Below are 14,809 nucleotides of genomic sequence, written 5' to 3'. Positions count from 1 at the left end.
TAGGCAGTGCCATTACACTCGCAGCGATTGTATAACCTAACATGGTATCAGAGCCAAGCTGGGAGTAGATCTGTCATTCCGCTATATGGGGAAATACATCAGTAACGTCCATAATGCCTGAAAATAGCAGAGTGACAAATAGTGCTTGGTCTAGAAGTCTATGTGCGTCTGCTAGAAATGAAATAAGCTTAACATCGATTTTAATAAAAAGATACAATGTTGGAGATTTATAGTGACAATCAGAATATATAGAGCAATGCAAACACATTGCGATCCATTATTGGTTAGGATTGGTCTTCACTTAAATGACATCCATTATTGCCAATGCGAAGCCTTATTTATGCATTATTTAGGCGATCCATTATTGGTTCAACCCGTCAACATAGAGAAATGATGTGGAAAAGAACGTACCATATATTGCAGGCAATAAAGGACACAATGTGCGTCAAACAAAGATCCTCCTCAGCAGACATGATGTGCCTTTCATGATGGGAGCTGACATTCGGGTTAACCTAGTAGAAGCTACAAGCAAGGTGAGACCAAGCTGCAACTACTTTTTCTGTAGCATTGGTTGCATGAATTGAATACACTCTGATGAGTGATTGTGAAAGAGGTCACCCATGGATATGAGTAGTTGAGGAATTCCCACAGGAGTGTAGGCCTATCTATGGTCGATAGAATTGAGCAGTTTGTTGATCTTGACCTTGTCTTATTCTAGCAGGGTCTCGGTTCAAATAACGAGGAGAAATATATATGAGAAGACATATTCAAAACCTACGAATCAAAAGGGCATCATTGAAGAAAACCATAAAAAGAAAAAGCAATTATTAAGGGATTGCTGATTAATAAAGAAAGTCAAGGACAATACTAGCGGGCCCACCACTAACAAAGGTGATAATTAAGAAGGATGACTTACGAAAATGACTTGGATGATATGAATTTGCCATTGTGTATTATATTGTTTGCAGGATATGTTCATTCTAACGATACATGTACATACCAAATGATAGATAATTTTGGACTATGAATACCACCAAATATGGAGGGGATCACACGTTTAAACAATAGGAAATAACATATACTGAGTCAAATATAAGACCACAGGGAACATATGGGATTTGACCCCTCCACAAATATTCAAATATATACTTCACCTTTCTACAAATAAGTGATTTATCAACATATAAGGTACAGGGTACATGGATTATCTTGTGCGCAGAGTACATGGAATACTTGTGCAGAATATGTGGGGTGTTAAGTATGTGGAGTATGTCCCGTGCTGAGCAACTGGGAGTCTATCTACTCGGCTACACAATCTACGTGGCAATTTCAATATTAGCAAATTATTAAATGATTGTAATTGAAGTCTAAAGTCTTCCATAAATAGTTGATTATCAAGACAAATAATATACGGTAGTGTTTGAACACAGCCAATGTACTGTTTTGGGGTGCTACGAATTGGTAATCATTCAGATATTGTCTATTAGATGTCACTGGAGAATCTATATGATCGTTCTCATCTATTGGAATCAATGTTTGGAAGCAAAGTCAACATCCCATCTAAATTAAAATCAAGCCAACTGTCAATGACGAGAAATATAGTTATATAAACAAAGGAGTTTCATAGTTTTTTGTATGCATTTCAATTGTGCACTTATGAAACCTTCACTTCCATATACATGTTAGAGTCTCACAATAAAGATGTTTTCAAGTATTTAGAATGGAAATCATCAACTGATATGAAATATTATCAATTAAAAATTGCTACATGCAAGAAGTGACAATTAGCAAGACCACTAATTTCCAAAATGGTGAATCATTGGTAAAATCTCAATATAAGAATACCTGTTTCATCTTGGTCTGCACATCACTTGATGATAATACTCTACGACATAAGGAATGGACGTGTCCTGTGATTTGAAAGTTAGACTATCATCTATGAAATGATCTTATCATGAATATAATGCTACAAAATCACAATGATTAGAAAGTCAATACAGAAAAACTTACTTTGGAGAACATTGCAAAGATCATTAGATATATGAAGTGAGAGGAGATCTTCAAGTATCACACATATCCAAATAATCACATATTATTGAATACCATTTAGAATGCTGCATTGCATTAGCATATTGTTGAAGAATGTTGGTTGAATTAAGTGTTGCTGAGGAGAATCGGTTGTTGGAAATGGCTTCTGCATGAAGAATGGACATGAATATGATAATGGTAAATGATAAGGAGATTCCAATTGGAGGGATATGACAAGTTATTATTGACTGAATTTCCAGGTCTGAAATATCAATCAGAATCAACATTTTGTGGAAGATGTCAGATCTAGTTGCATAAAGAAATCAATACTTGTTGATGTAAAGCATTACTCCCAAGCACACAATCTATCTTCATTATTTGGCAACCTATTTTTAATGTTCCATTTGCTCTTGTAATCCTTCCTGTAATCACTTACCTAAATGTGTTGAAGATGTGGGCATGCAGATGACCCTAACCAGAGACAAGTGGGAGTTGCCCTTGCCAAACTAAACACATTGTTATGATCACGATTGCTGGAAGCATCACTTCCAAATGAAATTTCAACCATCATGATGTTTGATAGACAAGGAGAGCTGCTCATGTTGTTATTAAAGAAGCAGTCTACACATTCAGCATAAATTGATTGTTGGCAAGACTCATTATATAATAAGGAGTTATAGGGGCATCTTTGAGATTGCAACACATTTATTTTGGGATTGGTGTGAATTTCATATAAAATGCCAACTACAATTTGCATTGTGATGCTAGAAGAAACTACAAATCAAGACTCTCACATACATATAAAGGACTCACATCGTGAAGGATAGCATTGGGAAGAGAAGAATGGTGCATTAGGAATGTTAATGATCCATTAGATAAGTATTCTTGATTATTCACTCTTGAATAATAATTGTGTTTGCATATAATAATCAATCTCTTAACTATGCATGTAATATAAGAGTCATTTTCTTTATTATGCTCTTGTTCTTTCCCTTGATCTCCAAGGATGATTCTTTGCAAAGAAGAACAAAGAGAAGATGGCCATAATTGAATATGATGCAAAATTGTTCAACAATATAAGGGTGGGAACTTCAGATTGTGGGGTGGAAATGATAAACAATGTTCTATTCCCACATAACCATCTTTGAAGGGAAGATGTTCCATTCATGTGCAGATAATTATTTGTTGTCTTTGAGTATTACATTTCTCTACTCACTGTATTCTCTCTTAATTGTATTTCTATATGTACTATAAAAAGCCATTTGCCTTGATCTTTTCCTTTATGTCTAAGAAAATTCTTGTAGGAAAAGAAGGTTGGTGCTTTACACATGCTAGCAAATATTGTGCAAACTCAATCTTATGATAGTAGCTTCAAAAAAGTTGTAATGTAGAATTCATTAGCCATTTGATGATTAGGATGGATAAAGTGAGGCTCTTGAAGTGAATATCTTTGAATATTGAGTTTATAGTATTCTTCTATATTAAGAGGGAGTCTAAAAATACATGTGTGATTGTGTGATTTTGATGGGCCTACCCCTGTGTACATCATGAGGAGGTGACGACTTGTCACCAGAAAGTCGGAAGATTGATATCAGATTTAGAGGGAGTCCAACAGTTTATCACAGGCATCCTTAAAAAAAGAGAGATTCTAAGGGAGCAACTAGAGGATTTGGCTTCCTAGAATCTTTGTTTAAAGGGAGAATTTCGAGGTGCAATTCCTTGTTAATGAGTTCTTCTCTACGAAAGGAAAGTTCGAGGTGAAATTCCTTGTAATGCATTCTTCTCTATGAGAGAGGAGTTTAAGGTGAAAGCTCTTATTCCACCCTCTAGGAGCAGCTATGGTAGATCCACCCTCTGACATGGTTCAAGGTGGATATCATGTGAGTTTGTACATGATTTTGTTGGAAAACATGATGAGAGTTGACAATCTTTCATCGATGTTTGTGTTGTGAGGTCGCTATTCTAAGGTGACGATCTTAGCAATGGCTTGACTTGTTATCATGATGGACTACATTAAGTTGTCCTAGAATGTGCCGAAGATCATGATAACGAATGTTTCATGATAAACTACATTAAGTTGCTGTCCTGGAATGTGCCGGAGATCATATTACTTTTGTTCTTGAGTTCTTGATCTATTATCATGATAGACCACATTAATTTGTTCCGGAATGTGTCAAAGATCATGATAACTAACGTACCATGATAGACTACATTAAGTTGATGTCCCAAAGTGTGCCGGAGATCGTGATACTTATCATAATGGAGACTACTTTGTTGTCCTTGAGATCAAGGTTGTTATTTGATAGACTACATTCAGTATTGTCCTGGAGTGTGCTAGAAATCAGATCACTTAAAACTCTAGGATATGATATTCTTGTTGATAGGCGCATCTTGGTGTTGATGCTAGTGCTCATATCAGAAAAGAATGTGAGGTTGATAAGATTTCTCAAAATCAGATCACCATTTTGTGAGATGGTTGTGTTGTTTAAATCCTTCCTCGCTAAGAGGGAGTGTTGATGATATAGCATCAGACTGATTATATCTGTTTCAATGGATATATGTTGATATCTTTAAACATGTTATTCCAAGAATATCATATTGAGATGTTCTCTCTCTATATGCTTGAGAGCATAATGTGTTCTATAACAATCCTTCCTAGCTAATTAGGAGTGTTAATGTTGTAGCTTCAGTTGGATTGAATTGATCTAGAGTTAATCTCCAATGGTTATTGGTTAAACATTACTGCATTTGATTAATCATCAATTCTATATATATATATATATGCTAGAATTGGAAATGGTTGTAGAGAGCTATTAACTCTACTTTCAGCAAGGTTCATGCTTCAGGAAAGTTGTCTTTAGTTACTCCTAAATGCTTATTGTAGACCATCATAACAGGCTTAGAAGGCCATCTAGTGTGCTGTTCTTTTCTTGTATCTCTTTACTTCACACATAGAAGGCAAGCTTCCATGGACATTTATTCATTCTTCATCTGGGTAAGTGGTTGTGGTGGACATTATGATCGATTTTGGCTAGGATAGATCATAGTTGGGGAAATAGTAAAATATTCTGTTTGGTGTCACAAGAAGTTTATGAGCAAGTATATTTTTCCTTTTAGGGGTACTGAATATTTTTCCATTAGCCCAGGATTTTCCCTCATGAAATGTGTTAGATCCTACACTGTTTTGCATTGGTGAATTTGATGTGTCCAATTCTTGCTTATCTGCTGCAAGCGTTGATATAGTTAATGGCATTGATTTCCAGTCACCAATCATTAGTTTCAGCATTGGCTTGTTTTTGTTCGCAGCCTTTCTTGGGGGGCCCTTTCCTCAAATGGATACCTATGTTATCACTTGTAAATTATTGCCATGGTTACAAACCTTAGGTTTCCCCTCTCTTCTTTCTCGCTTCTATTGTTTTTATTTTTAATTTCTTAGTTGTTATTCACTTTATCAGCACCTGACCTTAGTTTTCTTGTGTGGCAATGTATTTTTATTAGAATATTATTATATTAGTTTAATGGTCTTCTTTTGTATATTATGTAAATTAGGTAGATAAGATTGTTTCTATGATCTTCTTTAATTTCTTATTAGAAACTTGCTATTTTGTGCATACGTAAATTCTTTATAATGATTATTTTGATCGTTTGTTAATACATCAAATATTTTACCAGTTACTTCTTAGTAATATGGTATCAGAGCCTCCTACAAAAATAATGGTTTTCTCTAGTTTTTTTGAAAAGTGATTTTTTCCCTGCACATAATTTTTGGCTTGTGGCTCTCTGTCTAAAACCTGACGAGAATTTTTGTAGCCATTGCTTCTGCAAATCCCGTACATGGTCATCCCTGCCCCTATTTTTGTGGGTATTGTGGATCGTTCTTTTTGCAAAACATTGAGGTTTCTTGGCTCATTTTTTTTAATGACTCATTGAGCATCCTTCCACAGCTCAGATTTCTGGAGAAAAAGGTGACAATACTACACATCACGTCTTCTCAGCCTGTGCGATTTTTTTCCTTAGACTATTTTTCATTCGAGGACTTCCACTTATCATCCTGTGCACCATTAATGTCATCAACCTTTGTCTGAATTGTATTCAGTTCAATGGGCTCTTTGCATACGACACCCTTTCTTTGCTGCTTAGGTTTTCTTTGTGTCTTCTATCTTTTGTGGCCATGATTTCATCCTTCTTTTACAACTTGTTTGCGATTTCTTGAAGGCTTCTACAGAGGGCTATGGCTTTGTTTGAAACTCAGTTTCTTTGCCAAATTTAAAATCTAATTGCAGATTCTTGGGAGGTTTTTTGAAACCTCGATTGGGTCGTCGTATTGTGGGTGTCTCGGATTTTGTGCCTCAAATTTTGTACCAATCTGAATTTTGTTCTACCCAACTCCTTGTGGGTTTTTCGAGATCTCTTCTGGGTCACACAGTTTTTTCTTGAAATCTGTGCCAGGAATACTTAATTATTTTGTGAAATTTGTAACTGAATCTGCCTTTGTTTTCTGCATTGGGATTTGTGTTTTAAGTTTCATGATTGCCACTTCTTTATTTCTCATTTCCTCTGCTTTTGGGAAATGTGCAAGATGGCATCATAAAACATGACATAAAAAGTGGGGAGTTTTGTTCTACTTCTTTCTCTATCTCTATGATACACATGGCATAAAACGCCATCTAACCACACTATACACTCAACAAAATGATGTTGTAGAACGTTGCAACCACACCTTTATAGAAATGGCCAAGTCTATTATGGAGCATATAGATGTTCTCAAGAAACATTGGGTAGAAGTAGTGTTTACGACGGTCTATCTCCTTAATCAATTTCCTACATATGCAGTTAAGGGGAAGACTCCTGAGGAAGGTTGGATTGGTCACAAACCTAGGATCAATCACTTGAAAGTTTTTGGCTCTTTAGCGTCTGAATGGTTTCCAGATCCTCAACTCTTTAAGTTAGATTCCAATAGTCGGAAGCTTATGTTTACAAGATATAGTGACAACCATAAGGCTTACCAACTGATTGATGTAGACATTGATCATCTTATCTTCAGTCACAATGTTGTCTTTCATGAAGAACAATGATCGTTTCAGCTTTCCTTGTTTGTGCTGAATCCTGAGGATCAACCACTAAAGGATTCTTATTTGGGTGCCCATCTTCCATTGGGTTCACCTAGTGGGAGGGATGACACAGGTTTTGTATTTGATGATGCATCACCTAACTTTCCTCTAGATGATGCTAATCTTCCACCTAGACAACCTCTTCCCTCTCCAACTCTTGTTATTACTTCTCCATCTGATGTTGCCACATATACTCTATCCTAAATAGTGGGCTAAGACCATTAGTACTCTTCATCCTGATGAGCTATTGATGGTAGATCTTCAAGAAGTAATGGTAAGCAACAAGATATAGTTAACTTTGCTGTCATGACCAGCCTTCATAGTATTAATGTGCTTCAGACATTTGAAGAGGCAAAAGGGCGTCCAAAGTGGGAACATGCTATGGATACAGAATACCAGAGTCTTATGAACAACAACTCATGGGTTCTCTCTAATCTTTCTCCAATGAAGAAATGGGTGTATAAGGTCAAGTATCATGTAGATGGTACTTTAGATAAATTCAAGGCCAGATTAGTTGCTCAATTCACACAACAAGAGAGCATTGACTATGAGTAGACATTTGCTCCTGCCCAGATGAGTTCAATTTGTCTTCTTGTCATTGCAGCTCAGTTTGGATGGAAAGTCCATCAGATGGATGTTAAGAATGTCTTCCGCAAGGGTGAGTTGTAGGAAGAAGTCTACATGACACAACCTCCTGGTTTCAAGGTTGTAGGCAAAGACCACTAACTATGTTGACTAAAGAAAGCACTCTATGGACTCAAACAGGCCCCTCAAGCGTGTTACATCAGGATTGATCAGTATTTGGTTGCTCATGGTATTCAGCGTAGCCCTGCTGGCAATAATTTGTATCAAACGTTTTGGTGATGATGTTCTCTTTCTTATTGTCTATGTGGACAACTTGATTATTACTGGCAGTTCAACACATTCAATTGCAGAAATCAAACAAGACCTGTGCAAGGATTTTGATATTCTTTTGTATATTATGCAAATTAGGTAGATAAGATCGTTTCTACTATCTTCTTCAGTTTAGAAACTTTCTATTGTGTACATTTGTTAGTTCTTTATAATTGTTTTGGTCATTTGTTAATACATCAAATATTTTGCCAATTACTTCACATTAATAATTTTTAAATTCTATTTACCTACTTCAGTCACTTTTGGACAGAAATGTTTGTATGTATGCAGTTATTTTACTCTTTCATATTACTTTTTCTTTCACGATGTCATTGGCAGTGCATGATTTAAAATTACAATTATCACGTTTTCCACACAAATCATCTTTTTACACAATGAAAATCCATTTATTGAGAAATGGAAATTTCAAATCTGGTTGGAGCTTATCTTGGAAATTCTAATTGAACAATTGAAGGCAATGATCCAGAAGTATTTGATTACATATTTGAGATCTAGAGTTTTTGTTACCATTAAGCAATAGGAGCGATGGTTATAAACTTATATGATTGGTTTGAATGACTGATTGGCACCATTCTTGTGCAGTTTTTACCTGTTTAGGATGTGCTGAAAAATTCAAACTATTTAATATTTTTAAACAAGTCGAAGGGCTTCTGTAGTGATACTGGTGAAGTATCAATCTTTGCTACAATTGGGTAGCCACAATTAGAACTCAATTGCCATTTTTCTTATATTCTGGTGCAATGTTTTTTTCTAGGTTTTTGAAGTTCTGATTAATTTTTGATGATATGTTTTCCGTTAGTTCTTGTCTTGTTGATACTGCTGATTGAACCTGCATTTTTTCATGTCTCATTTTTTGACATTTGAAAGATTTGCATCTACAGTTTTTTTTCTCTGTCTAAACTCAAATCTTCTATTGAAATGGATGATGATGGCACATGTACTTTTAAGCGGTGCTAGCTTTATATATGTCCTATCCAATGCTGCTTGATATTTTCCTTAAACTGGCTACGAGGATTCTGCCTTGAACATTTCAAAAAATTTAATTATATATATAATTACAATGACTTGTTATCATAGGAATCATTTTCCTTGTATAGGTATAATTTATTTTGGTAAACCAGGAACAAAGAGATCTGTGGTTAAATTAATGTTGTAACTGCAGGCTGAAAGCAATGCCCGCTTTGTGAGGTGGTCAGATGGCAGTATGCAGTTGCTTATTGGAAATGAAGTGCTTGATATATCTGTTCAAAATGCAAGACATGATAATGCTCATCTATTTGTACGACATGGAAAGGTATGTCGACTTAAATGCTTTTTAAATTTGAGGTTTAGGGTTAAGAAATGATTTTAATTTACCCCCAAGTCCAATTTGGGAAGGCTATATTTCAATTATGAATTTCAAATTTTCAACAAATGATCTTATGAATATTTGTCATTCAATAAAGATTTTTAGATCCTTTGAAAGAAGCTCATCTGTTCAAGATATGAAGATATGGGACGGATGAGATATGGTTTGTTATATTTTGATTCTCTGCTGATATCTTTTTTGATCAGGGAATTTTGCAATCTCAAGGGCGGCTACAGCATAAGATGAGATTTATGCCATCTTCTTTATCTTCAAAGTCACACAAGTTGTTGACTGCTCTTGTTGATTCTCGGCATAAGAAGAGTTATAAAGTGAAAAATGTCATAACAAACACTGATCCAGAGAGGGAGAAGGAGGAAAAGGAAAAGGTATTACGATTTTCAAGTGTTATATAAATAATTGCAACTTCTTCAAGATAATCAAAATCATGCATTGTTGCAATGGAAATAAAACACTAGTAGAGTTTTTAGAACATATTTTTCTGCTACCTAAATCTTGGATACTTTGCAGGCTTTGGAGCAAAGAATCAGAAGCAGAGAAGATCTTCATCGAAAGCAGGAGAAAATTAGCCGCAAATATGCACCTGTTCGTGAGAAGGAGCAACAGCTTTCCCCAGGATATCTGGAGGAAGCACTGGAGGTGATTTGTTATTTGATTAATGCTTTGATTTTGATCGAGTAAGATTGAGTTTGCGAAAAAATTGAGTAGATTATCCTTTTGGTTTGAACATTTTGAAACCAAGGACACACAGTCTCATGTATATCAAGTTGCAAAGTGTTTCTGTAACTTGAATGTGTTTTTTTGTAATTGACAGGGGTTTAATTATTGTAGATGGAAATCTGATTAAAGAGGATTTCGAGTGAAAGATTTTTTAAAAATGTATGCCTATTTCTTGCATATTTATTATCTCCAGAGTTGTGAGAGTAATTTTCAGTATTTTGTTGATTAGGAAGATGAAGTGGATGGATATGCAGAGAACCGAAGAGCGCATGCCCGCCGTTTCCAAGAGGAATTAGAAGCAGAAGGCAGAGCTGAGAGACGGATAATCAATGCTAAAAAGGTATTTTGGATTAAAATTTCACTTTTTGATAACACAGGCTACCGATTTTAATGTCATACAGTAAGAGCATGAGTTTCTTCTCTTACTGGAACTAAGTGGACCTTATCCCTGCAGACAATGGTAACATTGTTTATGTACAACACTGTATATGTTGATCAACAAGATTTTACAGATTTACATGTTTCTATTTTTGTCATCATAACATTTTACACATTTTTTTTCTTCAATAACATATTATCTATATTATATCCTCATTAGCTAGATATTTCATTATTACAGATTCTCATGTTTCTATTATGTAGATATTTTATCTTTGGATATAAGATGCACCTTCATTACATGCTCATCAACTACATATATTAGTCTCATGTTTCCTTTTGTCCTGCTCTACTATTTTTTTAATCTTGTATTTGACTATTGGTCATGATTTTGATTTTAATGCAGCAACCACCTTCAAGAGAGCGTCAGCCTAAATATTCTAGAGATAGGCGTCCTATGCGACCTTCTAGACGTGAAGCTGAGGAAGCCATGTCAGATGAGAGTGAAAGAGAGGTATCTGAATATGAAAGTGAGGGCCTTGATGATGAGGAAGAACCTGTTCAAGATGATGTTGAGGAGGAGGCTGAAGAAGAAGAGGTTGAGGAACAGGAGGAAGAGGATGAAGTGCAGCAGGATGAAGAAGAGGAATCTGAGGTATGGAAGTAAAGTACTTTACTTTTTTACTTGGAAAATGATTAAATTGTTTCAGCAGCTTCTTTTCGGGACTGCAAATTCCCCCCAATTTTGACAATGCCTGGGTTTGGTTATTGTTTGCATTTAAATCAAGTACACTGTAAATGACAATTTTCATTTGTGTTAATATTGTCTTATTGTTTATGTAGCACTAAATTTCACTTCAACTTTTTTGTACAGGAGGATGAAAGAGGAGATAAAAGAAAGAGACAGGAGAGAGATGATTCTCCTTTGGAGGAGTCACCTCCCCGTAAGCCTGCCCAGCGCAGAAGGGTGGTTGTTAGTGAGAGTGAGGAGGACTAAGCAGAATTTACCAGAAATTAGGTAATGTATGAATTGTGTTGTTTATTATATTTCAACTTTGAGTTATACACTATGTTACCCGGGGATGCGTTTCTGGCAAAAATTGACCCCTTGCCCACGTCCCCCCGTCCCGGAAACTCGGAAACTTCCGGAAACCTTTCCCTTGGCTGTCCCATAAAATTAATGTTTCAGTTTTGATAATTTGTTTGATTTCCACTCTTATGTGAACTCTAAAGTTAAATTATTTAACACAAACATTATATGTTAAGGTTCTATAATTTATATAAGCATGCGTTATCCATGTTTTTATATGAATATTTAAAATTTCTTTGTATATTTAAAATTTTTCCTACTTTTTGTATAGCTGTTCCCACTGCCGTCCCTTGCCATCCCCTGCTCCGAGCAAAAAAAATCTGTCCTGGAAACCCGTTTCCCCATCCCCACATTCCCCGTCCGGGAAACCTGGGGTAACATAGATTATACACTAAGCAGAATGTGCTTAGTTTCATGTTTGTACGATATAGTTATAGATTCATACCAGCACATTCATGTGTTTTAGCATCTGTATTTTTTCATCCTTCCAAATTACCATTTGTGAGATTATTTGGAATTTTCAGGTTCGGCATAATAAGCATGAAGGCATAATTATTTTGGATCCATATGTAATTGGATTTTCACTGGACAAGTGGCTTCAGTGGAACGATGTGAATTTTACAGGCTATTGGGTTCTGCCACATCTTTTATCGTCCTGATGCCCTGGAGTAAACAGACACATTCACAAATACATGACTATTAATGATTTGTGGTGTAAATATACATTTTATTATTTTTAATAATAAACTAAAATTTTGTTTGATGAGTGTTTGGTACCAAAATGTAAAAATAATTTGAGATTATTCATTGTCAATTTTGTGGGAAAGGTGTGTTGTAAACCTTGCATGATGCCAACAATGTAAATACTTCAAAAGTTGACAGTGGTGCATCTAAAGATGTAGATACCATGTGGGATAGGGATTTGTGAATATGGTAGTTACATTGCGATAAATATTTAACATGGGAATCGCTTAGTGCCTAATATTAAATTTTGGTTCATGGTCTATTGAGCTCATGGTTTTGAGCAACATGGTTTATGCGATATCGGTAAGTCGTTTTGTATAAACTTGTTCAATAAGGACAAACATATGAGTGATTTTTGAAGTTGGCTCGTTGGCTGGTTCGTTTGAGCATTACCGGTTGCATATGTGAGTACAAGCAGCATGGATTGGGACAGGTGGCTACATGGTCCTCATTTACTTTGTTGGTATGTAGTAATGCAATTGAGTTGCTTGATGCTTCAAAAGCTTTGCATGGGGACTTTGCAGATGTGTTATAATCTCGTTCTTAATATAATACATTTAGTTGAGTGGGTGTTTTTGAAGGGTAGTTTGCACTCACCTTGAAAGGGTTTTCCCAAGGTACATTCAATGTTATCTTGTGGATGTATTTTGCTTTTTTAAGTTGCATTGTGGATTTTAAATATTTGATTTTATCCTTTGTCATGTGGAAATTGTATATTTTTCTCCGATTTCCTTCTAGATTTTGTATGTAGTTTGAAAAGTACTTCCATTTGTATGCCGAGTTAAATGATTTATGTGTTGAATTCAAACTTATTAGATTCAGATTCTGCAAAACCTGGGCAGGTTGATTTTTGACAGCAATCTTCGTGTTAAAGAAATAGTGAAAACAAATTCCAAAAAATCAAGAAAAGAACATAAATTCGAGTGAGAATTAATTGTGAAATAGTGAAAACAAATTGCATAAAATCAGGAAAAAAAAAGTAAATTTGAGGAAAAGAATTAATTGTGTTCCACATCAAATGAAAGAAAAGGAGCTTTGTAGTCAATGATACTAACCATTTGTTTTTGGGTCTACATATGTTGACAGTAATATGGGACTGTAACATAGTATTTTTGCTATGTCGATATTAGAGAACATATCCTAAGATTATAATCGAAACGAAATAACAAAGTAGTTGAAATTCATTACATCAAATAGAAAGGAAAACTATCTAATCCAAATTTAAGCAATGACTATATCCATTTCACATGAAAGACAACCAATATAACTTCATAACCAACTTCTACAATTATATTTTGGAAGAAACTAAAATTTCAAATATATTCACAATTATGCACTTTAAAGTAACATAAAAAGTATGTACAAGTAATAGATTAAGAATTCATACATGTGACGATGCGTTGTGCGAGTTTGAACATCTGGCAAAGAGAAGAAGCATTGACATAAGCTTAACCTCTCAACTGTGGATGTTAACATATCCCTACACAATCTCTTACGAGAAAGGCTCTTTTTACCTTGGGCTAAGCTTGGGGTACCATAGTCCTGCCATCTGAGCTAAGTGGCAGACAAGGCTGAGGAATTTCTCCACCAACCTTCCCTTTGTCAAGTAACACTCTTGACCTTTAGTGATCAATTGTGGCAAGTATGTCTCTAATCTACCTTGGCTAAGAATTTAGATAGACAAATGAACAACCCATTCACTTCCACTCAATTTGACAATTGAATATACTTTGGACAGTTATGAGCTGATTTGGATTAAACAATTTCTTTTTTATTTTTATTTTTTAATGTTCATGTTCTTTGGTTATTGATTCTTAGTTTATTCTTGTAGGGATACCTCTCTTCTTCACCCATTTATATTTGACCCTGTTGGTCTTGGGTGCATCTTGGGAGATATGTCAGTAGTTATGTACTCAGCAATACCAATTTATGTACACAAATTTGATTCTTATCTCAACTGGTATATGGATAATACCACTGTATAAGTAAAATATGTCCTTTGTGAAATATGAATACATATTCTTATACCAATGCTCAGTATTAAGCTTTGTACAAGTAATTGATCATCATAAATAATGGAGTCTCTTTAGTTTTTACTCTGTGGGTTTGTACTAGCACTTGACATGTGTGGAAAAAGAATAATTATATAATGAAGAAAAGAGTTGATGTTCTATTATTGTTCTTAATACTTTTGAACCTTGGTATCCACTACAATACTTAGTCAAGATTGTGGATGCATTTAACATAATGTTCCATCATTCCTTACAGAATTTATCTGACAGAATGCAATGTAAGAGACATACATATGAAATAAGAAATAAGATTGGTCGAGTGATTTCATGACCTAAGATTGTAACTTTGGATTTGATGTCCTGGTCTAGCAACACGACTCCAACTTGAAAATACTATCAAGCGTCGCAAATACTGCAATTGAGGTATCATAATGTGATCCTCTAA

General features: G+C 35.1%; 1 protein-coding gene across 4 annotated transcripts in view; it reads left to right on the top strand.

Moving 5' to 3' along the window:
• The window catches only part of VIP4 (leo1-like family protein), a 40,294-nt gene extending 27,925 nt beyond the window's left edge, over positions 1-12,369 (top strand). For all 4 annotated transcript variants that reach the window (XM_089807503.1, XM_089807501.1, XM_089807502.1 and 1 more), the window contains exons 7-13: positions 9,217-9,348; positions 9,609-9,788; positions 9,931-10,059; positions 10,370-10,480; positions 10,925-11,173; positions 11,393-11,536; positions 12,133-12,369. In XM_089807503.1, coding sequence (XP_089663629.1) covers positions 9,217-9,348; positions 9,609-9,788; positions 9,931-10,059; positions 10,370-10,480; positions 10,925-11,173; positions 11,393-11,515 — 924 coding nt within the window. In that variant the 3' untranslated portion in view covers positions 11,516-11,536; positions 12,133-12,369. The remainder of the gene's footprint in view (positions 1-9,216; positions 9,349-9,608; positions 9,789-9,930; positions 10,060-10,369; positions 10,481-10,924; positions 11,174-11,392; positions 11,537-12,132) is intronic.
• The last annotated feature ends 2,440 nt before the right edge of the window (positions 12,370-14,809 follow it).

The sequence above is a fragment of the Cupressus sempervirens genome, chromosome 10 (assembly GCF_028749045.1).
Source record: "Cupressus sempervirens isolate cs-2001-9-10 chromosome 10, ASM2874904v1, whole genome shotgun sequence".
In the NCBI taxonomy this organism is placed as follows: domain Eukaryota; kingdom Viridiplantae; phylum Streptophyta; class Pinopsida; order Cupressales; family Cupressaceae; genus Cupressus; species Cupressus sempervirens.
Note: the sequence above shows the minus strand (reverse complement) of the source record. Positions and strands in the feature narration are given on the sequence as shown.